The sequence below is a fragment of the Centrocercus urophasianus genome, unplaced genomic scaffold, assembly GCF_019232065.1.
Source record: "Centrocercus urophasianus isolate 14NV4802_14NV808 unplaced genomic scaffold, USGS_Curo_1.0 seq_947, whole genome shotgun sequence".
NCBI classification, from domain to species: domain Eukaryota; kingdom Metazoa; phylum Chordata; class Aves; order Galliformes; family Phasianidae; genus Centrocercus; species Centrocercus urophasianus.
In genome coordinates this window covers 26,927-51,354 of record NW_024885585.1, presented here as the reverse complement: position 1 = coordinate 51,354, position 24,428 = coordinate 26,927, and the positions used below count along the sequence as shown (strand labels likewise).

Sequence of the window (24,428 nt, the reverse complement as noted above, 5' to 3'; positions counted from 1 at the left end):
CGCCGTGTTCAGCAGCTTTAATGGTTTTAGCTCATCTATTTACAGTGCAGTTCAACACCAAAGCTCACCCTGCAGCGGGGCAGGGCAGGAGGCTTCGTCTCCATCAGCACCCCCGGGGGCTGCGTGGTCCCTCCCCATTGGCACCACGGGCATTGTGCTGGTGCTCGGTGGCACCGCCGGGGCTGTGATCTGCAGTGAATTCAGGGTTGGGGGGCTCAAGGCGGTGCCCCTGCCCACCCCTGCAGCATCCTTCCTTGGGGTGCGAGGCATGGGCAGCAGCGGGGTGGTGAGTGCCGTGGGGGGAGTTTGGTAACTATTGCTGATGGGATGAGGTCTGTAATGTCCGTGCGTCGCTCTGGCCATGCCAAGTTGCTCGCCCGGGCTGGGGCTGGGGCCAGCTGCCCCCCACAGCTGAGCCTCCAGCCCTGTGTGGGGCCAAGGGGGCCCTGTGCCTGCTGTCAGCCACCAGGGCCAAGAGTGGAGAGGAGCTGTGGGTAGAGAGCAGGAATGGTGCTTGGCTATGGTGCGTCTGGAGCAGCCCCATTCCACCTGCATCTCCTGATCCTGGGTACCCCCCAGAAGAACTATAGGGGTTGTCCGCAGACAAAAGCTGGTAGGGTGGGCTGTGACCCACTGCCCGTGGCTTCCCCCCTGCCCACCCCTGGATGTGGCCCCAAGACTGGAGACGAGCACTCACATCACACAGTGGCTCCTCGGTCGTGCACCACAGCGCTGGGCTCCTATGGAGGGAGGAGAGATGCAGGCATCATGCAGCCCGTGGCCACAGCAGTGACCCTTCTGGGTGGAGTCAGCACCACTGACTTACAGCCCAGTACCCCATGCCGTGCCAGGCAGCAGCTCACAACCCTCATGGTGGTCCTGGCAGGGACCCAGGAGATGGGGTAGCTGCTGACTGGTTCCAGGGCTTGGGGGGCAAACATCTCAGGGATGTCCCATCACCATTCTCCCTGGTGGAACAGCCCAAGGGCTGGTTGTGTAGCTGTGCCCAGGGCTATGCATGCTCCTCCTGCCCTATGGTTTATGCCATCCCACAGCTGTAGGGCTGGGGAATGCAACCCCCTTCTTGTCCCCCTTTCCCAGCTCTCCTCAAAGAACTAAAGGGAGAAGTCTGGCATTGCAGAGGAGCTGATGAGCAGAAGGAAATCACCACATCCCCGTGTTTGCCCTGCACAAGACCACACAGACCAGAGGGACTGTGGTCATTGCCACCATGGTGGGCCATCTGAGGAAGGAGAACCTGGTGATGTCCCTATAGGAGTCTGGAGAGGGGCTGCAGCCCATCAGCTTTGTTGTTGGGCTGTCCACATTCATGTCCATCCTCCTTCCTCCAGGCAGGCTGCCAGCCCTGGGATAACCCCAGCACTGAAGCACACTACGGCCTTTCTCCAGACCATCTGATTTCCTCATTCTCTGGCTCCTAAGAACCCTGAGGCAGCAGCAGGGAACAAATGCCTCTTGTTGCCTGGGGCACCCACATCTTCACCAGTGCTGTCCTGGAGCTCATTAAAGTTGGGATGATTGGGAAACACCAAGGTGCTCTTCCCCTCCCTGAGCACCAGTCCTCCAGAGTGGGAAAACATCCAGGATGCAAATAGTTGGATTCATTTCCTCCTGGACTTCAGGGCATCTTTCCCTACCTGTGTGTTGCATTGATGAGGTCTGTGCACCAAGACCACCAGTTTGGGGGATGCTAAGCCATGGGCAGAGGCAAAGAAGGCCTCATCAGGGAGACAAAGAACGATGATCCCAATGCAAGTGCCCAAAGAACCAAATCACGAAGGAGACCAACACATCCCTTGCACAACGGACTGGAAGCAGCAGGGTCTTTGCCGCAAACCAACAACACCCTGCCTTCCCTTGGGAGTGGGAACCAGCAGGGTAGGAACAGTGTCATGATGATTTTGTGTGTCCCAAGGAGAAGCCACATCCGTTTGGACCATGCCCTGGCCAGCAGTTGGTATTGCTGAGAAGGGCTCAGAGGGTGGAACAAGACCATCCCTCTGCCCTGCTGGCACATATATTAACAAAGGGATGGAAATATGCAGTCAGGGAATGGGGTGGGAACAGGGTGAGCAGGACTGAGGAGGTCTCATGCCACATCCAGCTCCTCTACAGTCTCTACAGTAGGAGTCACCCCAAAAGCTTGGGCTGGAGAAGAGGAAGCTCAAGGGAGACCTTGCTGTGGTGTTTCTACAAAGAAAGGGGCTCATAAAAAAAAAGTGGAGAAAGGCTTTGTACCAGAGCCAGCAGTGACAGGATAAGGAATAAGAGTTTCAAACTGAAAAGGTTTAGACTAGATGGAAAGAAATTTGTCACTGTTAGGGTGGTGAGATGCTGGAAGAGGCTGCCTGGGGAAGTTGTGGATGCCCCATCATGGGAAGTGCTCTAAGTTGGGTTAGACAGGGTTTTGAGCAATCTGATCTGATATCTCTGCCCAGGCAGAGGGTGAACCCAGTGACCTTTAAATGTCCCTTCCAACCCCAAACATTCTGCCATTGCATGTTTGGCAGCACCCACGCACCCTGGGACCTCAGTTGGACGCCATGCCACGGTCCCTCAGCCCCTCCAACCCAGGAGACCACACAGGGACAAGAAGAAGGAGAAGGAACCCACCTGCTGCCCCATGTTCTCTGCTCCGGGCTGCCTCCTGCTGCTGTCTTCTCTCCCCACCTCATCCGGCACTTCGTGTAGGCTCAGGCTCCCGTGAATATCCGACACCTCATCTGCTGACCCCAGTCCGGCCTCCTCCTGCCCCAGCTGACCTGGGATGCTGGGACTCGACCCTCCCAGAACCCGGCGGCTCAGCAGCCTCCGCTGCCGACTGGTGCTCCCAGGAGAGCTGCCCACTGCAGTGCCAGGCACTGGGGTGCCGGTGCGGCTCTGCTCCGTGCCCTTGCCACCCTGTGTCCCCTCCTGCACAGCCCCATTCTCCAGGCTACCCGTGGGGACAGTCCCATTGTGAGCCTGCTCTCGTTGGAACCGCTCACTGCTGTGCTCCAGCTCCTCCGTGCTTGGCTCCTTGCTGCCGTCAGGCTGGGCGCCGTCCTGCTGCTCATGGAAAGCCGGCTTCTTCCCGATGTGCGTGACACGGAACCTGCAGTAGGGTGACCAGGTCAGAAGCTCTTCTCTTCCTTTTTGCGCTGTTTCCTTCCCATTGTTATTTCCAGCTTCCCTTTAGCTGAGAGCCTCTCTCTTTCTCTGCTGTTGGAGGATCTCCACCCCTCAGACTCCTTCAACACCACTGATACCCCTCCCAGCCTTGCCCTGTTGACCTGATCTCATATTTCCCTCATTTTCTGAAGAAAGTGCACCCAGTGCTGCAGAGAGAAAAAGCCCAACCCAGATGCTGACTGGTGCAGACTTGAGTGGTCTGTCCTCCCCACAGTGGGATGGGGATGGGTCTCTGTTCTATGAAATGCCCTGAGATGCAGCTTGACCAAAACAGGGCTTGAGGAGGGACTCAAAAGTGTGGATTTGGGGGATGTGCCATAAGTGGGTTGAGCCCAGGGAGGAAGGGATGCTCTGAACAATGAGGATGCCACCAACCACAGAGATGATACTGACCATGAGGACACTACTGACCGTGAAGACTTCACAACTGTGAAGACACTATTAACCATAAGGACACTACTGACCATCAGGACACTACCAACCATGGGGATGCTACCAACCATGAGGACGTTGCACCTGGTGGCTGACCACTGTTCAGGAAGCAAAAGCCAGAAATCTCAGCAGGCAGAGGGAAGACAAGGTTTTGCAGGATGATCTGCATTTAATCAGAGGAGTCAGAAGCCAATAGGAACTGCTTGACTAAAAGCCACCAAAGCACACTGTGCACAGTCCTCTGGGACAATGGATGGTGTCTAGGTGTCACCAAGCCTCTACCGTGCACCAGGAACAGCTCAGAGCTCTAGGACAGGAAGGAGAGCAACTACAAAGTTGGCCTGACACCCATAATGGGTGAGTCCATAATTGGAGGTGATTGTAATGTTGTGGCTGGGGAGAAGGGAGAAGCTAGGGAGCTACCACAGCCTTGGAATGTGGGAGGGGTATTGCATAGGCAAAGTGTAAGAGTCTAAAGTGAGCTGGTTGTGACCTGTGCTCCGATTCTGCTTCGTAAGCATTATGAGCTTTTGCTGGCCCAGCAGACAGGAAATCTGCAGAGTGAGTGGGTGTCCAGTGGCCAAGGAACATTGGATTCATCAGAGGGACATGATGCCCCACAGCCACACTCACTGCACGAGTCACACGTGGAGCAACCACAGAAGGACCAGGCTCTGCTGAGCACAACTGTGAGTCAGCCAGAGAAAATGCAAGTTTAGCTCAAGCACTGCTCAAAGAAACATAAGACCTACAAGTTAAGAGAATGGCCATCCCAAAAAGAGAAGCTGAGAACACAGGTCCATGCACTAGATGAGATGTCCGAGGTGAAGCAACAAAGACCAGCTCCAGACTGAGTGGTCCCAGAGGTGGAACAAGGATGGATTGGTCAGTAAGTGGATGTGAGTGAGGGATGGGACGTCAGAAAGATGTTCAGGATCATAGCTCTTATATTCTCTTCCAACACCAGGGAGCTCCAGACAGAGACAGAGCAGATCTTAAGCAGATCGTAAGAGCACTGAGCATCCAAAATAAGTTTATGTCTATAGGGTAGACACGACAGCATCACAGCTAGAAATGGTGCTCATAACTGAAAAGTGAAGAAGATACATCCTGAGAACTGGGTCAGGCCAAACAGCATCAGATGGACCTTCCATCCAGAGACTTGGAGATGAAGAACCTGCACCATGATACAAGACCAACAAATGTTCCATCGGGCAAGGAGAGGCTGGGAGGAGGCACGAATGACAACACCATTTCTTCGTTATGTCTTTGAGCAATGTCAGCCTGAAAGAGCCACGAAAGGACTCCGAGAAGCTGGAGGGGACTCAAGAGATAACGTAAGAAACCTTTGGATCATGAGGCAGGAGTGCTTTGGCTGTCTGCCTAGGCAGCATGGCTGGGACACTTGGTTCAATAGGACACAGCATGCTGCAGCTGAGCAAACCCGGGATGAGAGCACTGTGGGTCGTGGATGAGCTCTGCCATTCATTTATGGGGCTGCCCAGCAGCATGGTAGAGAGATGGCAAAGATGAAAGGTTTAGGGAGAACCCTAAGAAAGATGGCAAATTATTCAATAATATGAAAGTACAGCACACATAGCCCTGATTACTCAGAATTACAGGATTGTTTAGGCGGGAAAGGCCTTCAGGAGGTCTCCAGTCCTTCCTGTCCCCTCATAACTGGGCCAATTCCCACCCTCATTCCTGCTGCTCAGGGCCTTCTCCAGGCGGGTTTTGGAAGCCTCCCTGAACATCCATCTCCCTGCTCCTACAGTCCCTGTCCCAGGATGAAATATTTTCTTTTCACGCTCCATCCGTGTTTCTCTTGTTGCAACTTCTGGCTGTTGCCTCCTGCCCTTCCAATGTGCATCTCCAGTAAGAGACCAGCTCCGTTTTCGCTTCAACTCCTCCCATCCCTTTGAGTTTTAGGGAGCAATTAAATCCCCCCAGAGACCTCTCCAGGCCAAACAAACCCCATTCTCTCAGCAGCTCTTCGTGGGCCACATGCTCCAGCCCTGCACAGCTGCGGTGGAACTACAATAACCTTGCAGTCAGACCTCATACCAAGGAGATTCAGGAAGTGGGAACTTAAAACATAACCTTGGAAACATCTTATGTGACATGAAAACCTAACAAGGATAAGGGGAGAACGTCAGAATGTGAGGAAAGGTGCAGTTAGGGACAGAGATCAGCTTCTTCATGCACTCAGAGGTGAGTGAGAAGAGCATGGATGAAGGACATGGAGGAGAGACGGAGCTGGGCTCTGGCCAGGGAATGAGATTAGCCATGAATATGCAACTGTACAGAGGTCTTGTTTACCAGCCACCAGTCCCAAAACCCAGGCCAGCTGGCAGCAAGGGCACAAGCTCCCCTTAAAGCCCCCAGTTCCCTTCCCTTCTGCCTCTGATGGTAGAAAGCCCACAACCCTGGTGCCCAGTTTGGCTGAACGTCATCAGAACACTTCTGCTGGGGAATGGGGCAGCCTGGGCAGGGTCACAGATTGCATCAGTTACTCACAGCACAGAGACCACAGGTAGCTCAGGAAGTCCCTTGAGGTGAGAACAGATAGGGACTGGGAGACTATTTGTGGGATTTGTCATTGCACTCCCCTATTCTTACCTTCCTCCCACACTATCTAATTATCATCATTATTGCAGGCGAAGACTTGGGGCAGAATAGCCATTCTTTCATTCTGGTGGGAGTTACTTGCAATAGGAACCTGCTGTCCCCCCTCTCCATGAGATCCCTACCACCTGCCCCACAGGAAGGCTGCCCCCTACCCTGCTATAGGCTCAGAAGGGACGTGGGTTTGGTGCTGCTCTGCTCTGAGCCAGCGGGACAACCCCAGCCTGAGTCACCAAAGGGAGGAGGAGGGAGGAAACCCACGTGTCACAGCCACACACCACGGGAATTTCGAGGTGTGAGAGGACCCAACAGCAGGGCCAACCCAGGACATGAGATGGGGAGGAGCATGAGGCAAGTGGACAAGTGGGACAGAAAAGACTTCGTGGAGCAACGCTCCGTCTGAGCAGTACCTGCCCACTGAGAAGACAGTGGTCTCTCCGGGGTGCATCCGGCCTTTGCCATCCTTGGACCGGCCCTGGCGGTGCAGTGGGTGCCTCCTCCTTTTGCTGCAGTGGATGCAGGGGGCTTGCGTGGAGCCCAGGTGCACTGTATGGTGGTGAGGGGGGCCTCCATCCTGGCTGTTACGGTGGGGACAAAGGCTGCAAGAGGAAAAGGACATGACAGGTCAAATCCTCAGCACCAAGGTGACACACGACGGTTTCTTCTCCCTGACTCTAGAAGAGCCACAAGCTGGAATAGGTTTCCCTCACCTGGGCATTGGCACTGCTATGTCCCCGTCATTGTCCCCCAGCATCTCCTTGAGGGCTTCTGCATTTGCTGAAGAGAGAGGAAAAAGGGATTGTGTCAGCCAAAGCGGCCAGCAAGGCTGTGAGCCAGCCCAAGGAAACACTCACCTTCATTCTGGATGATGCATCTCACGATCTTCTCCACGGTGTCCTCATTCAGCTCCTCCTCTTCATCTGAAAGGAGAAATTATGGCGCCTGAGGGGTGGGATTGGGCCAACATTAGAGCTCCTGTAATCTGCAGGGTGCTACAGGGCTAAAGGTCTCTAAGGGTAAATGGGACAAGTTCACATACAAGAAAACCAAGGAGGGCTTGTTAAATACATAGAAACAATTTCCAATGGAGGAAGTCCCAGAGTTATGGTGTTTGAAGCTTAAAAGGGCACGCTGGGGAAATATGGCTGGACATCTGCCCTGTTTTGGAAACCATCCCCAGCACCCATCACAACAGGCCTTTGGCCATTTTGGTGACAGGAGCCCTGGCTGGGAGACCTTAGCCCAGCCTGCAGGGTTGGCTTTTCCTATGAGCAGGTTCAAGCTGGTGGGGAGCTGCCTTGCGGAGCACAGTCAGGGGCTGCTGCCATGCTCCTAGAAGCCCAAGAGACTTTCCCAAGGTCGTGGCATCTCCAGCAATCAAAATCAGCCTGGAAACTTCAGATACCATCCATGTGCAGCCAAGTCAAGCAGCTTATTGGGACCAAGCTCTGCCTTTCACACACACTCAGTGCTCTCTGTGATAGGGACAGCCCCACAGCAGCAGGGCCGAGCTCCCTGCCCCGTCGCACCATGCATCTTCCAGCCAGCCCAACTCACACCCAAAGGCTGTGGTTGAGGAGTCCCAAAGGGCAGCAGCAGAGCCCCCCAATCCCCTGTACTCACTGGCCTGGAGTTCTGCCAGCACGTCCTTATTATCTGGGTCGAGCTCATCCCGGAACGTCCTGCACCGGTAGCCCTTCTTCTTCAGGACATGGCAGATGAGGAACCCTACCAGCCCCATGATGAAGAAGACCAAAACAAGGAGGAAGACCATGTACAGGCTGTGCTGGGAGTCGGACTCCCCATCTTCACTGCTGCTCTGGTCGGACATACGGATCTAGGAGAAGGGGGAAGGTGGCTTGGAGACCCCCACCAGGCTGCCTGCATCTCCTCCTCCTCTTCTCCTTCAGTCCCCCCCCATGCTGCCTCCAGGCCCTGTTGGGTCAGACCCGGCTCCCAGCTGGGGATGAGATGAAGGCACAGCCCTGCCATGGCCGGCTCAGCTCTGTTTCCCAAGGACACACCGCAGCCACCAAAGCATCCCAAGGGCAGCAGGAGCAGCGGGAACGGCCGCGTTCCCCCTCCCCCCCGCGCACAGCAGCCCAAAGGCACCAACCCCCCACCATCACTTCGCAAAGCCCCCCGCCCGCTCTCCCCCCGCCCCCCCCCCCCCCCCCCCTCCCGCTTCGTGACTCACGGCGGGCGGAGGACCGAGCGACCGCCAGCTCCCGCATCCTCCCCGCAACCCCCGGAGCCACTTCGCTCCTCCGCCGCCCGCCTTCCCATCCCCATCCGCGGTGCGGTGCGTGGCTGCGGCGGTACCTGGGCCTGCGGTGCTCCGCAGCGCTGTCCCCGTCACCTTCACCTGCCTCCTAGCAACCCCGCATCCCCGCGGCTCTGGACCGCCGCGAGCATCCTCCGCTGTCCCGGCTTCCTCGGGAAGGAACCTGGCGGCTTCTGCCTGCCGAGGCGGCCGCTGCCAACCCGCTCGTCCTCAGCCTGAGATCTCCGGAACGCCCGCGGTGGGGGATGGCTTCAGGCAGGCTCAGAGAAATGCTGCTGGCAGCTGCAGCGCGGGGCAAGCGGCAGCAGCGGGTGCTGGCACGCTGCTCCCTGCCCCAGCACCCCCCTTCCCGGGCAGTTTTTGGAGCAGTGAAGAAGAGCTGGCTGGAAAGTGTCTGAGCACAGACCGAGGTGCGTTTGCCTGCAATGGTTAGAAGCATTGCAAAGGAGCCCCTGTGGATCCAGCAGCCCATGTCAGCACAAACAGTTCTCCCTTCTTCCCCAAAATGTCTGAGCTGTTCAACATTTCAGTGCCACAACCTCCCTCTCTGTCCTCAGTCTGGGAAGTTTCACCCCAATCTTTTCTGCTGCAAATGACACCTCTGTATCCCGCACCCAAAAGCCACCCAACGCTCTTGTGAGCCCTGCTGACACCAGTCCCATTCCACCACCACCACTGAGCTTCCTCGTGCAGCTGAGCCCTTGAGAACAGGTGCAGGCAGGTGACCCACAGCACTTAGCTGTGCCACCACCAGAGCTCCCTTCCGCATCCAGAAGTGGCCATCAGAGCCCTGGCAGTAGCTGCAAAGAGCCACAGACCCTCCTGCATCCTATGACTTGAGGAGGTCATCAAGTCAGCAGTGCCACCCTTCTGTCTGCTGTCCCAGGATGGAATGGAGGCACATCAGCCTGGCAAGGGGGGGACAATGGGAACAAAGCCAGGATGGCTGCATGAGAGGGCATCTGATCTCAGCCCAACACACTGCAACAGCATATAGCATGGCACAGAGTGGGACATTAAAAGTGTTTTACACCTTGCTTCTTCTAAGGGCACACTGCAAGTCTCGGGTTCTCCTGAGATGTAGGGTGAGGCTGATTCCCATCTGTTCTCATGCCCCCGCTGTCCTTCACAATAAATCCCTTTCTGCTCCCTGGTCTTTCCGCCCACCCAATGCATTTCTGCATAGCAGTCCAAACGGGGGGTGCAACCAGTCCTGATCACGCCATCCCCTTTCCCAGGGGAACCCTGCATAGAAAGAGCTGGAAGCAGGTAAGGAGCAGGCAAGGAGTGGGCTCTGCTCCTGCCAGGCACATCACAGGGGTATCCCATCCCATAGAGTTCCTCCACCCATCCTTCTTTCCTTCTGTCAGCACTTATGGGGCAGTACTGGGGCATGACGCGGTGGCTCTGGCCCCAGCATCCCCCTGGATCAGCATCCCCATAGAGCCCCAAACCTGTGTCCTTATCCCCACGGGGATACATCCCTGTGTCCTCATGCCAATGGAGCTATGTCTCCATGGAGCCCCAGCCCCGTGTCTCCAACCCCACGGAGCTCCATCGCTGTGGATGTGCACCCCAACGGGCTCCATCCATACAGAACTCCATTCCAGCGGATCTGCATCCCCATGGGGCTGCATCCTGCATCCTTGCTTGGTCCATTCAGAAGCCCTGGAGGCTTCGGGCTCCCTTGTGACACTGCTGGCAGTTCTGCTCCAAACATCGCCACGCTTAACGCGAGCGCAGCTGCAGGCACGCTGTCTGCGAAGTGGGCGGTGCTTTAGCAACGCCCCGCCCCCGTTTCGCTCAAGCTCCGCCTCCATCCCGCTCAAGTCTCGCCCTTTACCGGCCACTTCTCGCGAGATCTAACGCGCAGCCAAGCGCCGACGGGCGGTGCGGTCGCGAAGTGATGACGTAGAAGGGGCGCGGGGCGGCGGTGGCGGCCTGTTCGCCATGGCGAAGACCGTGGCCTATTTCTACGACCCGGACGTCGGCAATTTCCACTACGGTGCGGGGCTGGGGTCGGGCCGGGTGGGATCGGGCTGATTTGGCCTCGCTTCGGGGTCGGGGCTGCAGAGCTGTACCGGCCCGCGGGAACGGCCTGCGCTGCACTCGGGCCTAATCCTGCTCCGTGCCGCCCCTGACCGCCTGTGGTTTCCTTCCTTTCAGGAGCCGGGCACCCCATGAAGCCGCACCGTCTGGCGCTCACCCACAGCCTGGTGCTGCACTACGGCCTCTACAAGAAGATGATCGTGAGCATCGCTCCCCGGGGGGAGGGCGGGTGGGCGGGCTGTGGGGCCTCCACACGCGGAGCTGAGCTGCTGACCCCGGTTCCCAGCTGTCAGTGCAGAGGCTTGGGCTGCGTTGCTGAGTTCTCCGTTAGAAAGTTCATTTGGCCTTTCTCCTGGCCTTCGGCTCCATACTGGGCTCAGCAGGTAGCACTGCTCACAGGTGTGGCTGTGGCATCCTTAGGGTCTGCTGAGCCCCCAGCGCCCACCTGAGCTCTGAGGCCACGGCAGCACCGCTGGCTGTTAGTGCTGAGCTGGTGCTGGAGAAGTGACAGTGGATGTGAAACCTCTGTGCCTGGAGCTGCCTTTGGCAGAACCCAGCAGTCAGTGTGGGCTGTGTGTTATCATACACTGATAAAAAGAAGCCCTCTGGAGGCTGACGGGTCCGTCTCAGTGCCTGAATGGAGTTTGTTCATCCTATCTCACACTTTATACGTGTCTTTGACATCCTTGCTCCCCAGCCAATTCACTCAACGTAGTTACTGGTGTTACTATTGGGAAAGATGTTTTTTTTTTTTCCTGAATGCTGAACTGTGTAATCCTGTTAAAACATAGTCATCGTTTAGTGATGATCAAAAAGGAAGCTGATGTTTTCTTATGTTTCGAGTATGAGAGGAATGGAATCTCACCACAAATGTGTGGTACCCATGTGGTGAAATACGTTGTTTCACTTGACATTAAGGGACACTGAGCTCAGCCCCTTTCCTGTGAATCCCTGCTCGCTTTGCTGTCTTTTCCTCTAGAAGAGAGCAAAGAAAGCTCTGCAGTACAGGGTGTGATGTCTCACAGTATGAGAGCAAGGCAGGGGTGCTGAGAAGCGTGTGGCTGCTTGATGCTTCTGAGATGGCTGCTGCACTGAGATGTTGCCCCACTGCACTGGGGCTGCTTCCTTTGTTCTTGGCTAGCTTCTTGGCACCTCAGTTCTGAGGGATCGTATCTGAACTGTTTTGGCTGCTGAGGGATTAGATTCCTGTGCCAAGTGGCGCAGTTCCAGGTCACAGTGTCTGATTCACAACCCATGTCTGGCTGCTCCTTGTTGTCCCCAGAGCCCGTCATCTGCTTCACGTGCCCTGGGGAAAAGCTGCTCCCCAGGAGGCTGCTGCAGCTGCACGCCTTTCTGGCTGTGTGTTTGTGCCTGTATGAATGTGTACTTGCTTGTGTCCATGTACGTAACAGGGTTTCCTCTTGTGGGTGTTACCTCTTTAAAAGGAAGAGCACTTCTGTCACAGGCATCATCACACATAGCACAGAAGGGGTAAACCATTGCTTGAAGGTGCAGGGATGCTGCTGCTGTCTCTTCCTCTATGTGCTCACGCATGCCATCTGTATTCCTTTGCCACTTTGCAGTCAGGCCATTCTCCCTGTGAAACTCCAAACCAGCAACTTCCCTGTAACTGGTGTCTGAACTCAGTGACCAGGAGGTTATGCTGATGCAAGGGCACATTCCTCTGACAGCTTTGTGCAAACAGCAGTCACTCCAGCCAGGCCAGGCACCTCCACACTGCTGACAGCTCCCCAGTCTTTCTCTTCCCCAGCATTTACTGCACTTTCAAGGATCTGCTGGGTATTTGATTGTGATAGCAGAGAAAGCCTGTCCTCAAAGGGCATTTGTTCAAGCACTCAGGAGTCAGGTGATGCTAAAAGCAGAGTTGTGCTTTTGTGAGCACGGGAGAGCAGTAACGTCTATGCTGGCACATGGTGTTTGCAGTGTTTGAGAAGGCAAGACAAGGTGCAATACTCTTGCAGGCATGGCAGCAAAATGTGAGCAGACAAGTTAATGCAAGCAGGAAAACTGCTTGCTCACAGCTGCTTTAAACATGCCACAAGACTTTGACGTTATCTCTTAGTGCTCTGTGAGTGCCTGGCTTTTGGCTTGGGCTCAAGTTCAAGCTGTTCCACTGCCAGAGCACTTTGTGGTGAGAGACCTGGGGATTGAGTGGGAGGAAATAGAAAATGAGCTGTCCCAAAATGAACGCACAGCATCAATTTTTAAAAGGAGATGCTAAAATGGACGGGTGAAACTGGTCCTTGATGCAGTATCTGAAATTAATTCAGTATGCTGAAGTATTTAAAAAGCTCCCTTGTGCATTCAGCATTGCTCCTGCAGTTTGGTGCTCAGGAACATCGCATCCTTTAGACTTTTCAGCTGCTACTGTAGGAGCTTTTGCAGGTGTGGTTATCAGCAGGTGCTGAGAGTTGAGCCCTCTGCAGGCAGGGTCTGCCCTCACACTGGTGCATGCTGGCTGCTTTGGCCAGTCACTGGGAAGCCAATCCCTGCTTGGCGTGGCGATGGGATGCAGGCTGTAGGGGCTGTTCTGACCCTTTTGCTATCAGCTCTCTCTTCCCAGTGGAGCTCGTGGTCCTTGCCACCCACCCTGCCATGCATGCCTTTCCTTTCCTTTCATTCTCTTGTCCCCATCTCCTGCCCCAGCAGAGCCTGCTCTTTTTTCTCCTCCCAGCCTCTGAGGCTTTTTTCTCTGCCTGCTTTGCCTTTTTCTTCTCTGCTCAGGTGCATCTGCACCCTTTTATCGTATTACTTTCTCCTGTCTTGCCTGCATACAGGCAGTTAAAACTGTTGAGACAGCAGGAAGAAGTTGCCCCATTCCTGTTGTGCTCCTGGGGAAGCTCTGGCTGGGGTATCTCAGAGAGCACTGAATCTTCACAGAGTTTAGCATTCAGATTTTTGACTGCAAACGTATGGAGTAGTTTCTCTTGAGTTGGGAATTCTCCTACAGAAAGAGCAAAAAGCACATTCAGACCAGACACCAAATGTTAAACCCATGCCTGTGTGAGGCAGTAGGCAGGGCTGAGCATTTCACTGTTTTTAGCCCTGAAACTGGTGGTGGTTTTTTGAGGGGGGAGGTGAGGGTTACACTTTCCTCAAGAAGCTGAAACTGCAGAGGAAACTTCATCCTGACTGGCAGAGCTCTGAGCACATAAAAGCAGGGGATTATTGGCCGACTGTGACTATAAAAGGCCCTGTTAACTTTGTGCTGTGGTTGCATCATTATCTGCCTTCCTCACCACCTCCAAACAAGAGGCTGCTATTTTGTCAAGGTAGCTGAAGTCAGGTTTACTTCCTGACGTCTTTTCCTGCTTATTTGTGGCTGTGGTGGACGAATCTTTAAGGCTCAGCATTGCACAAAGGGGGAGAATTATCTGGCTGCTCGTGTTCTCTGCTTTTCTGCTGCGTCTTCCTGCTGCCCTTCCTGTGCTGCATCTGGAAGCTGCTGGATCCCGTGGGAACTGATGGAACTCGGTCACTCAGCAAAAGCAGGAGAGTTTTGTGCTGAGCTGGCTGAGCAAGGGGCTGAGTGCCAGGCGTGCTCAGGGAGGTGCCTGGGGCTGTGGCTGCAGCGGGTGAAGGGCAAGAGGAGGGGGAAGGAGTCAACTTTCCCCTTTTCCCAGCTGTGAGTAGGTCTGGAAGCTTTTGGTTTTGTTGTTGTTTTTCCATCCCTCCTTTCTGCTCCAGGTCCCCTCTGTGTCTTTGTCCAAGAGCATCTCTTGAGTGTCGCTTCTTTTCTGTGACGTTGTGGTCTTCAGTTACTCACTCATCAGGCTTCCTGATAGACCTTGTTGGGTCCGGCCCCACTTTCACCCCTGCCTGCCAGTCCCACTCTCTTGGCTCTAGCTATCCCAAGCAGCAGAGCCCCACACATTGACAGGGAAAGCACCGTGCCACGTGCTGAGCAGCACAGTGAAGGAGATACCACGTTTGTTAGGCTGTATTTTACCTCTATTTTACATATCAGAGGTCCTGCCTGGCCCAGGGAAGGCATGTTGTGGGAGCTGCCTCAGCACATTCTCCCTCTGGAGATGAGCTCGTGCTTCCTATGTGTTTTGTTTTTTTTTAATCTTCCAATTATTTTATAAAGCGTGTGCTTTAATTAAGACAAATTCTGAAACACGAAAGATTCTCTCTTATTGGTTTCAGTGTAGCTTTGGTTTCCCCTTTTTGGGTACGTGGAGTTGATTTTTAACTTCCTGTTTATTGAGGTATGCGTGTTAAGTGCCAAACTGGCAAATGTGTGTTGTCATGAGAACTTCAGTTCAAATCCATCCAGCCCCATGACTGTTTTTAGCTGACTTTCCAAAGGAAACAAAGCTTATGCAAACGTTCCATCTGCCTAAGAGCCTTCTCCAAATTAACTTCTGAACTTACCAGCCCTGTAAACAGCTCTGATGGAGGGATGGAAACCTCCTCGACATCAAGGTGTTGTGACTGATGAGGCAGCAATGCTCCCATGAGGACAGAGCTGAGGTTTAGATTCAGCTGTCACTTTTTGCTGGCTTGCTGTCTGTCTGGTGGGGGGGATAGTGGTGGAAGGAAGGGATCAGAGAGCATATGGGAGAAGCTGCAGTTCTTACGAAGGGCAGGAGATGGCTAGAAGATAGGAATCAGTTGGGAAACAGGCTCTGTGGAGCAATTTGTTGCGTGTCAATGCATGTGAACATCAGGACCACTTCTAGATACACTTTGTGCAGCTCCTTTGTCAGCCTGAGATTTCTGACAGTCAAAGCAAACACAGGATGTGATCTTGTCTTTCTCTTGAAGGTTTTCAAGCCGTACCAGGCGTCGCAGCATGACATGTGCAGGTTCCACTCCGAGGACTACATAGACTTCCTACAGAGAGTGAGTCCCAACAACATGCAGGGCTTCACCAAGAGCCTCAATGCCTTCAACGTGGGTGATGACTGGTGAGTGCCCTGCGCCTCCTGTGGACGTGGAGGCAGAAAGGCTGCTCTGATGTGCACTGCTTGTGTCTGGAGGACTGTGCAGTGTGTACTGGTTCTTACTTTTGAAGCAGAATGAGGTGCGTGCCCCTCCTGAGCATAGCAGAGTATTGGAACCGCCTCGATTCCGTCCCCTTCTCTTCAGATCTTATCATCCTCCTTTTTAGATCTGTATTTACATCATAAGCTCATTGCATTAGAAGCTGTACCTCCACTTGTTCTTGCAGAACCTCCAGTTCTTCCTCAAAATACTATTCTATTTTTTTTAAATAGTTGCCTATCATTTTGGCTACCTTAATAAGTGCATGTTAAGTGCAGGGTAGCTCTGAGAGCCTGATTTTCAGGTGGAACCGAGGAGAGTTTAATGCTTCTGTCTTCACATGAGAGCTTGTTAAGAATATTCAATTCCAGTCTTTCACTTTTATGAGAGACAAACCTTGACAGGAGTGTGTGGAAGGGCTCTGTGTGACTGAGGAAGGACACAGCATGCCTTGTCTGAGGAAAGTAAGGGCTGTCAGAGAATAAGGTTGTTCTTCTGTATTCTTTGGAAGGGAAATCTGTAAGTCCTAGCACGAGAGGAGGTACATTAGATAGAGAACACTGTTATCCCAATAAGGTATTGGGGTCATAGCCAGGTTTTTACTATTTAGGCTGTAAATCAGAAGGCTGTTCTGTAATATTACTCTGATCAGAAACCACTTATCAGAATACAGGAGGAAAACGAAAGTCTGTAAGTTATTATTTGTGCATGGATGACACTTGGGATGTCTGTGTGCCACTAAGTCACAAGCATCACACCGCATCCTCTGTTCCTTTACTCTCCTAGAGATCCTGGTGCCTGTATTGGCTCTGCACGGTGGGTTTGATCCTGCCTCAGCTCTGCCCCAAGAGCTGCACTCACATCCAGTTGCAGTATATTGCATCCTGTGCTGTGTGCTGGGCAGTGGAGTGGGAAGGATCTTCCCAATGCTGATACAGGGAGATGGCATGGGGCAGACCTGTCCTCCTTCCCCTGAGTCACATCCCACACATCAGCAGGGCTGCAGGACAGATGCTGTCGTGTGATGTGGGCAGAGGAGAGCTTTCAGGACTGGCTTTGCTCAGGAGTGGTGTAGAGAAATGAGAAGATGTTCTTTGTTTGAATCATGACTTCTTTTTTCTTTCTCCCTTTCTCAGCCCCGTGTTTCCAGGGCTCTTTGAGTTTTGCTCTCGTTACACTGGGGCCTCCCTGCAGGGAGCAACGCAGCTGAACAACAAGGTAACTGAGCTTGGGCTTATCTCTGAAACGCTGGTAGAAGACAACTGGCTATCAGTTCAAGGATGTGAATGTGCTTAGTATAATAATGTGGCATCCTCTGCTTTGTGGCAGTGTAAATTCTTCCCACTGTAAGAATGTGAAGGTTAAGACTATTCCTACGTCATTACAGTGACAAAATTATAGACAATGTAAGTTGGAAAAGACTTGTGAGACAACAACACAAGTCTGCCACTGATCTGCATCCCTAAGCACCACATCCACAAGTCTTTTCAGTGCCTCTAGGGATGGAAACCACCACCTCCCTGGGCAACCTCCTCCCATAGCTGACCACCCTTTCTGTGAACAAACTCTTCTTGATACCAATCTAAACCTCTCCTAGTGCAACTTGAGGCTGTTACCTCACATCCTATCGTTTGTCACCTGAGAAAAGAGACTGCTATCTCCTTGCTGCATCCTCTTTTCAGATAGCTGTGTAGGGTGATGAGGTCTGTCCCAAACATCCTCTTCTCCAAGCTGAACTGCCCCAGCTCCTTCAGCTGCTCCTCGTATGCCTTCAGAAGCAATTATTTAGCTGTTCAATCCAGAGAGAGTCACAGCTTGCTTATTGTGCACATAGTAAAGCCAGAAGTGCTATCAGCACTGTAGAATGATAAGCCCGTAGGAACTCACCTGCTAAGAGATCTCCAGAATGCTGCTAGGTCTCTGCTATGGAAATGCATTAAATGGGGCCACTCAGTATGTCTGAAGAAGAGGGAGGATAACAAAGCTTCAGAGGTGTGGATCTTTCAGAGAGAGAATGCTTTTGGGAAAGGTCTAATGAGCATAACAGGCAAACACAGGAAAAAGCTACATGTGCCAAGTGTTCTGCCTGGTGCTGGATGGAGTAGCTGGTCTTTTCTAAATCTCAAAGGGGATGTAAAGCACACAGCTAATCTGCTGCTTGGGCTGATGAGCAGGACAGAGCTTTGGAAAGGCCTCTGTGGGTGAAGCAATGGGCAGAGAGGTGTGTGTGGGCCACAGTGCTGGGCTGCCCAAAGTCCCTTCTGACAAAGCAGATGCAAGGTTGTTGTAACCGTATCGTCACGTTAAACTAACTTATCTTTCCTTCCAGATCTGTGATATTGCAATAAACTGGGCAGGGGGCCTACATCATGCCAAGAAGTTTGAGGTAACGAGGTGTACCTGCATCTTTCTTTCTTTTTGCACCTGTTGTTCTCTGTTGATTATTTATATGCTGTCTGCTTTTCTCTGCGTGGCAGGCTTCTGGGTTCTGTTACGTCAACGACATAGTGATTGGCATCCTGGAGCTGCTCAAGTAAGGACGTGGGGCAAGTGCACTGCTGCATGGCTGGTGTGTGACTTCCCTCTCTGTGCTGAATCTCTCTCCCTCATCTCTGTGGTGGCAGTTCCTTTCTGGAGTCCGAGAAGGGCTCAGTGGCTTGGCCTGAGCTCTTCTTTACACGCAAGGAGTCTGAAGAATTGGGATGTCTGACTCCAGCTTTGTTACCCTGCTGCCTAAGTGAGGTGGAGAGGTTCAGTTCTGTTTCTCCTCATCCATCTGTGAAATAGCCATTTCAGGGTCTCCTGGCTCGCTGCCTTTTTGCTTCAGTGAGCCTTTTGTAGGTAAATGCAGCATGTGGCTCACTGGAGAGTTGAATGGCTTGCATCTTCCTTGATTTGCTTGACTGGATTAAGAGCAGGACTTGGGTAACACAAACAATTAAAGGATGCTTGCTTTGAATAGAAAAGAGTTTATTGTTTTTCTTCAGAAAACAAAAAGTAAAATCAGAATGGAAGGAAGAGAGAAATACCTGACGTTTCTTGGATTAGTCAGTGCTGTATTTTTTTTGTACTCTCAGGTGCCCTGCAGTCAGTATTTAATGATAAGGAAGATGTCGCAGGATTAAACCAAGAAGAAAAGATTTGAGGATTCTGGTTGGTTGACCAGAAAACAGTTATATGACTGATGGCAGGCTCGCTTGCTTGCAAAGTCAGACTTATGGGACATCCTGGGGTTTCTTTATACCTCCTTCCTCTCTATCAGCCTTCCCTATGTTGAGTTTGGGACCTCAGGTCTTTACTGTTGCATCTGTGCCCACCTGTTTTCTTGTCTCACGTGAGTCCTGTTTGCTAGAGGTTTCAATTACTCCTCGTGGGAGACAATATTGTGTCCTTGTTCTTTTGTTCCATGCTTTGGAAAAAGTCCTTGCCTCCCTTTACACAAAGGCTGTGTCTGCACGGCCCCTTCTTCTCTTTGCTGACGTTTGCCTACAGGATTAAAACAGCAGGGCAGTTTTATGACTGGTTGTGTCTCTGGGAGGCTGAGTCGAGGTGCTGTTCTGCTAATCAGTGTGGCTCAGTGCCATCAACCAGCACCATTAGGGTCACTGCAGGCACACTTAAGGCTCTGCTTCCAGCAGGCAGATGGTGTGAGCCACACATTCCTCCTCTCTGCTTCTTGTGTTAGCTTGTTTTTTTCAGGTCCCTCCTGCTAGAGTTTTGGCATGCGTGGCAGATCCCCTGCTCTGTGGGGACTGACCAGATGCAGCATTTCCTTTAGAAAAGTTGTGGGAGTTCTCTGCAGCTGGGCATGCAGTCCTTGAGCTGACAGCAGGCTCAGTGCCACATCTCCAGCACTTAGCAGTAGCAGTGCTGTCACCTGCACGTCAGCTTTGACCATTACACAGAGTGTTTACTTCCAGTGATCTCCTATTCCTCCTCCTCTACCAGCAGGCTGGTAAATGTCATGCCTGAAATGCCTGTTGGAGTGGCTGTGCCAAAGGGAGTCCAGTTACCCTTCTTTTCCTTTCCATACCTGAACGTGCATTCTGACTCACGCTGTGCTCAGTGCTTCCCCCACCCCTGTTGTCATTAATCAGCCTCTCACCATCCTCACCATGTTGCCTCGAGGATGCTGCTTGTCCTGAGGGGCTGACAGCACTCTGCCCTGATTTCCACAGCAGTGGGAGCAAGGCAGGCCCTGCAGCCCAGCCTGGTGGCTTTGGTAGTGTCCACCTTGCACACAGTGCTGCCAGTGCTCTGGCATGAGGAGGCAGTGAGCGTTCCTTGGCTAGCTTACCATTTATTTCCAGATACATTTAAAAATTCTTGGAGTTCTTAAAGCCTAACTAACTCAGGTTGTCTGAGGGGGGAGGAGGGGAAACACAACAGGCAGCTCTCTAACCCTTGTGGTTAAAATCAGTTTCTTTTTCTGTGGTTTCAAAAATATTTCTGGCCCTGCCTGAAAACTTTTTGTTCTATGATCTCTTTCCGGGCTCAGCAGAAGAAAATGCTTTAGTGGGGTGGGTGCTGAAGTTGAAGCTGTGTATAAATGTGGCATATCAGAAGCTATTTGTTATGAGATAGATGAAATCTTCTGGTGGGTGGGCATTTTCATTGCACTGAGGCATATGTGGGGCCATTTAGTGTATAGCAACCAATAATGCTGCTTTTTCTCCTGTCTCTGGTAGATACCACCCTCGTGTTCTGTACATTGACATTGATATCCATCATGGAGATGGTGTGCAGGAAGCTTTCTACTTGACAGACCGTGTGATGACTGTGTCGTTTCATAAATATGGGAACTATTTTTTTCCTGGTACAGGTATGTAGCTTCCTTGGCAACGTGAACTTGGCCTTGTTTCAGAGTCCTTCAAAAGTGCTGCTGGAGTTTAGGGGTCTAAAATGATTCGTTCAGAACGACAGGAGGAAATGATGGAAGAAAGGAGATGGAGAAGCAGCTAGAGAGGAACAGAGCTGTAATTCTTTGTAGTAAAGAGGTTGTAGCTGGGTTAACAGATGTTAACAGACCAGATCTGGCCTTCTGGGTCCTGTGAAGTCTTAGGGCTGTTGTGGCTCTTCTGTCTTTCCTTGGCCAGGGGACATGTATGAAGTTGGTGCAGAGAGTGGCCGTTATTACTGTCTCAACGTGCCTCTACGAGATGGTATCGATGACCAAAGTAAGCAGGTGGCCCTTGCCCTTCTCCCTTGCCCAAATGTTCACTGGTCCTTTTCTCCAGAGCCATGACAAACTTGTTTTTCTCCCCAAAGGTTACAAACACCTCTTCCAACCAGTCATTAACCAGGTGGTAGATTACTATCAGCCCACCTGCATCGTATTGCAGGTAAGGAAACAGGCCTTGGTGCACATGTACGTTCTTGTCAGAGGCTGTAGCTTGAAGGGCCATTTCTCAAATGCCTTGCTGGGATTTCAGGGTTGGTGTGACCCATCTGAACTGCTAGGTGAAGTCCCCTTTGCTGAATAAAGCTGGCAGAGGGGTAGGGATGCCAGTGTGTGTCTGGAAATCAATGGCTATGTAGCCAAAACTCAGTTGTTCTTTTTCTCTTCCCCAGTGCGGTGCGGATTCTCTGGGTTGTGACCGTTTGGGCTGCTTTAACCTCAGTATAAGAGGACATGGGTAAGCACAGCAGGGCTGGGACACAGCAGAACAACTGCAGACGGTCCTGTGTTGTGAGACTTGAGCTTTCAGCCTTCCAGCTGCACCAGCTTCACTTGTTTTTAAGCTGTTGTGCGACAGAGGCTCTCAGAATGGGACTCTGTGGAAAAGCAGCAGTTCACAGAGCAGCACGTGGTTCAGGAGGAGCCCTGAGCCCCGTGTTTGTCACACCAGCCGTGGTGGTGGATGAGCACACAGTGAGATTTCAGGCACGTGGATGTGTGCTGCAGGTGGCAGCGCTGATGCTGGTTCTTTGGGGTTTGTAGGGAGTGTGTGGAGTACGTCAAGAGTTTCAACATCCCCTTGCTGGTGCTGGGAGGAGGCGGCTACACAGTCCGCAACGTGGCACGGTGCTGGTGAGTCTTATGGGTTTGCTGTGTATCTGATGAGGCATCTGCTCTGGGCTTTGTCCCCCACGAGCGCCCTGTAGCTTTGTTTGCACTGAGCTCATTTGAGTCTGTGTTGTTTTGTCCTTTCTATTCAGGACTTATGAAACGTCGTTGCTTGTAGATGAAGCAATTAGCGAAGAGCTCCCATACAGTGGTAAGTTCAGGTTCCCTTCTTTTCCTTACTAGTTGAGCTAAAGCACTTGTATCAGCTGAACATTTAGTGCTTAATCCTGTGTCGACCAGGGCCAAAGAAACAGCACTTCCTGACCTTAGTCCTGATCCCCTTCCATCTCCCCTTTGTAGGCTTACCTGATGCAGTAAGGATGTGTCTGCTCAGCATTTTGATTTGGATCACTTGGGTGGCTTGAGTATTATTTCTGCTGACTCTCTTGGTTACCTTTAGCATGGTGGGAGGGTGAGCTCTGCTTCTCTGCAGAGCTGTGCATCTGCTGACTGGCTCCCTTGCCCTTGTGCTTTAACTCTTGCTCACAGAGTACTTTGAATACTTCGCTCCAGATTTCACTCTTCATCCTGATGTCAGCACAAGGATTGAAAATCAGAACTCCAGGCAGGTGAGTGCCTTGCATGCCTGACAGCAGTGTCCAGGTGTGAAGCCCCAAAAACCCCGTGGTTGATGCCCTGTCCTGCAAAACCAGATGGAGCCCAGGCAAGGAATTATTATGGTGGCAGAAGGCTGATAGAGCAAATGCAGGCTTTTCTCTGGGACGTCAGAAAGTCTCAAAGGGTCTGTAATATTTGCAAACTCTGCTGGATTGTCTTACTGTTCTCTGAGAGCCAGAGCCTCAGGGGTTGAATTAACTTTCCCATCTCTTCTGCTCTGCTAAATGGCTTTCTGCACGAAGGCATTTCTCACGGCCAGCACACAGGCGATGCGGGCAGGCAGTAGTGCTGACCATCGTGGCTCTGAGCAAAGCATCAGATCTCTTGGTGATGATCCCTCTCTGTTTGTTGTTTTTTTCTGAACAGTACTTGGATCAGATCAGACAGACAATATTTGAGAATCTGAAGATGTTGAACCATGCTCCCAGCGTGCAGATCCACGACGTCCCTTCTGACTTGCTGAGCTACGATCGCACAGACGAACCTGATCCAGAGGAAAGAGGCTCTGAGGAAAACTACAGCAGGTACAGCTCTAATGCTCTGGTGAGATGAGCTTTCCTTTCTGTCCCTGCAGGATCCTCTCTCTGTAAATATGTGGTCTCCTCATAAAACAATCCATGGGCTGTGTGAGTGCAGGGCATCTTTTGATCTTGTAGGCATTTGTCTCTGATAGTGTCTCTTTTCCCCCCCAGGCCTGAAGCTGCCAACGAGTTTTATGATGGTGACCACGATAATGACAAAGAGAGCGACGTTGAGATCTGAGGAATCTGATGGACTCTCTGGAGATCTGGGACTCTGGACCATGGGGGGGTTCCCGTGTTGGACACTGGTGCAGTTAATTGGCTGCATGGGAGCCAGTGAGCCCTCCCTTCATATTCGACTGCATGCAGTGGCAGCAGAAAACAGCACCACTGCAGACTTCTGCTCCCTGAAACGCAGAGAGCAGTGAAACACGTTCCTTGCTTTCCACCATGCATCACGGTTCCACCTGTCACCAATCTGGGAAATGGAAATTCAAGCAGCTCTCAGACCCGTGCCGTGGACTGGCTGGCAGCCACGCAGCTGCCTTCTGAGCCCCACTCACTCAGCTTCTTCAGCTCCCCTGCAGGTTTCAGCCAGAAAGGTGGGAGCTGAAGTGTCTGTGCCTAGAGCCTCTGCCTCATCAGCAGCACACCTGCCACGTCCTGCTGTCCCCAGCCCTCTGCTCAGGTACCCACTCGGTTGTCCTCTTGAAGCCTGCACCGAGGCTTGCTTCCTTCTATCCTTTCTACCCATCTGCTGCTCCACAGCTCAAAGAAAAGCATTCAACGAGACGAGGCCAGTTCTGGGGTAGGGATCAGGAGCACGGTTGGAGCAGGGTGAAAGAATGTATGCAGTGCAGTCTTGTTCTTTGCCCCTGTGCTCAGCTTTGTGCTCACAAATGGGTAATGCCACACTTGGCCAAGTTGGACCTAACTCCCTTTTTGTTTTATGAAAGGTTGAAATCACTGTGAAACAGCAGTTTGGTGGCCAAGATGAGTGCACAGCGTGTCTCACAGCTCTAACGTAGCTTCCAGCTGTGTTTTCCAAGTCCATAGGTGTGTTTGCAAGAGGCTTGGGCTGCTCACTGGGAGCAAAAACCACCTCCTGGCTGCACCCCAGAGATGTCGCTGCTCATGGGTGAGGGAGGCTGCCTCCTGCAGGTCCTGTTGTCTTGTCCTGACAGCAGCAGAGGTTTCCCAGATTCCAGACTTTGCTGCTCCTTCTCCTGCACCGTCACCTGGTCCTCTTGTGGTTTGGAGGGTGCTGTTTGGGGACAGGGGAGGGGCTCAGCCTCTTACTGTACTGTTCTGTTTGTTTACTGATGTCTTTAAACATTAAATGAAGAGGCAGTATTTTTCTTACCTGATCTGTTTGTCTGTTTAATGCTCCTGCCTTTTTTGATTCCTGTCCTCCTTGAAGTGTACAGAGCACAGTGAGGGGAGCCCTGGGTTCTGGGCTTGTGGCTGTTCCTGCTTATACCTCTGGAACAGGGAGAGCTGACCAGGTTGCTGCAGAGTGCATGTAAAAACCTTGTTTTAATTGTAGGTTCTTCACATTGCACGCTCCATGAGAGGCTGCTCTTCCTGTGTTCCTCAGGCACGTGTCAGTCGCTCTCCATTTCTGATTCTG

General features: G+C 52.3%; 2 protein-coding genes across 4 annotated transcripts; one reads left to right on the top strand and one right to left on the bottom strand.

Moving 5' to 3' along the window:
• Positions 1–2: 2 nt before the first annotated feature.
• On the bottom strand, positions 3–8,591 carry RELL2 (RELT like 2). Of its 2 annotated transcripts, XM_042839500.1 has the most exons (8): positions 8,572–8,591; positions 7,873–8,086; positions 7,104–7,169; positions 6,960–7,026; positions 6,660–6,848; positions 2,635–3,115; positions 698–740; positions 3–488 (listed from the first exon to the last, which is right to left on the bottom strand). In XM_042839500.1, exons 2-7 carry the CDS (start codon positions 8,078–8,080, stop codon positions 699–701), a joined length of 1,053 nt encoding a protein of 350 aa, XP_042695434.1. In that variant the 5' UTR covers positions 8,081–8,086; positions 8,572–8,591; the 3' UTR covers positions 3–488; position 698. The 2 variants fall into 2 exon arrangements, with proteins under 2 accessions (XP_042695434.1, XP_042695433.1); XM_042839499.1 differs by having other exon boundaries at positions 3–3,115.
• Positions 8,592–10,434: 1,843 nt separating this feature from the next.
• On the top strand, positions 10,435–24,165 carry HDAC3 (histone deacetylase 3). 2 transcript variants are annotated; one of them, XM_042839486.1, is made up of 15 exons: positions 10,435–10,538; positions 10,700–10,782; positions 15,374–15,516; positions 16,729–16,810; positions 17,922–17,978; positions 18,070–18,125; positions 20,281–20,414; positions 20,689–20,769; positions 20,861–20,934; positions 21,164–21,228; positions 21,534–21,623; positions 21,752–21,810; positions 22,149–22,228; positions 22,644–22,801; positions 22,970–24,165. In XM_042839486.1, exons 1-15 carry the CDS (start codon positions 10,484–10,486, stop codon positions 23,037–23,039), a joined length of 1,287 nt encoding a protein of 428 aa, XP_042695420.1. In that variant the 5' UTR covers positions 10,435–10,483; the 3' UTR covers positions 23,040–24,165. The 2 variants fall into 2 exon arrangements, with proteins under 2 accessions (XP_042695420.1, XP_042695421.1); XM_042839487.1 differs by lacking the exons at positions 10,435–10,538; positions 10,700–10,782 and adding an exon at positions 13,828–13,875.
• Positions 24,166–24,428: the final 263 nt, after the last annotated feature.

Bases quoted from the DNA above. Each gene is read 5' to 3' on its own strand.
- RELL2 (XM_042839499.1), bottom strand. From the start codon at position 8,080: ATGTCCGACCAGAGCAGCAGTGAAGATGGGGAGTCCGACTCCCAGCAC. The intron at 7,170-7,872 runs GTGAGTACAGGG...TTCTCCTTTCAG, and splicing joins GCTGGCAGAACTCCAGGCCA to ATGAAGAGGAGGAGCTGAAT. The intron at 3,116-6,659 runs GTACTGCTCAGA...ACCCTACTGCAG, and splicing joins ACTGTCTTCTCAGTGGGCAG to GTTCCGTGTCACGCACATCG.
- HDAC3 (XM_042839486.1), top strand. From the start codon at position 10,484: ATGGCGAAGACCGTGGCCTATTTCTACGACCCGGACGTCGGCAATTTC. The intron at 15,517-16,728 runs GTGAGTGCCCTG...TCCCTTTCTCAG, and splicing joins TTCAACGTGGGTGATGACTG to CCCCGTGTTTCCAGGGCTCT. The intron at 20,935-21,163 runs GTAAGGAAACAG...TCTCTTCCCCAG, and splicing joins CCACCTGCATCGTATTGCAG to TGCGGTGCGGATTCTCTGGG.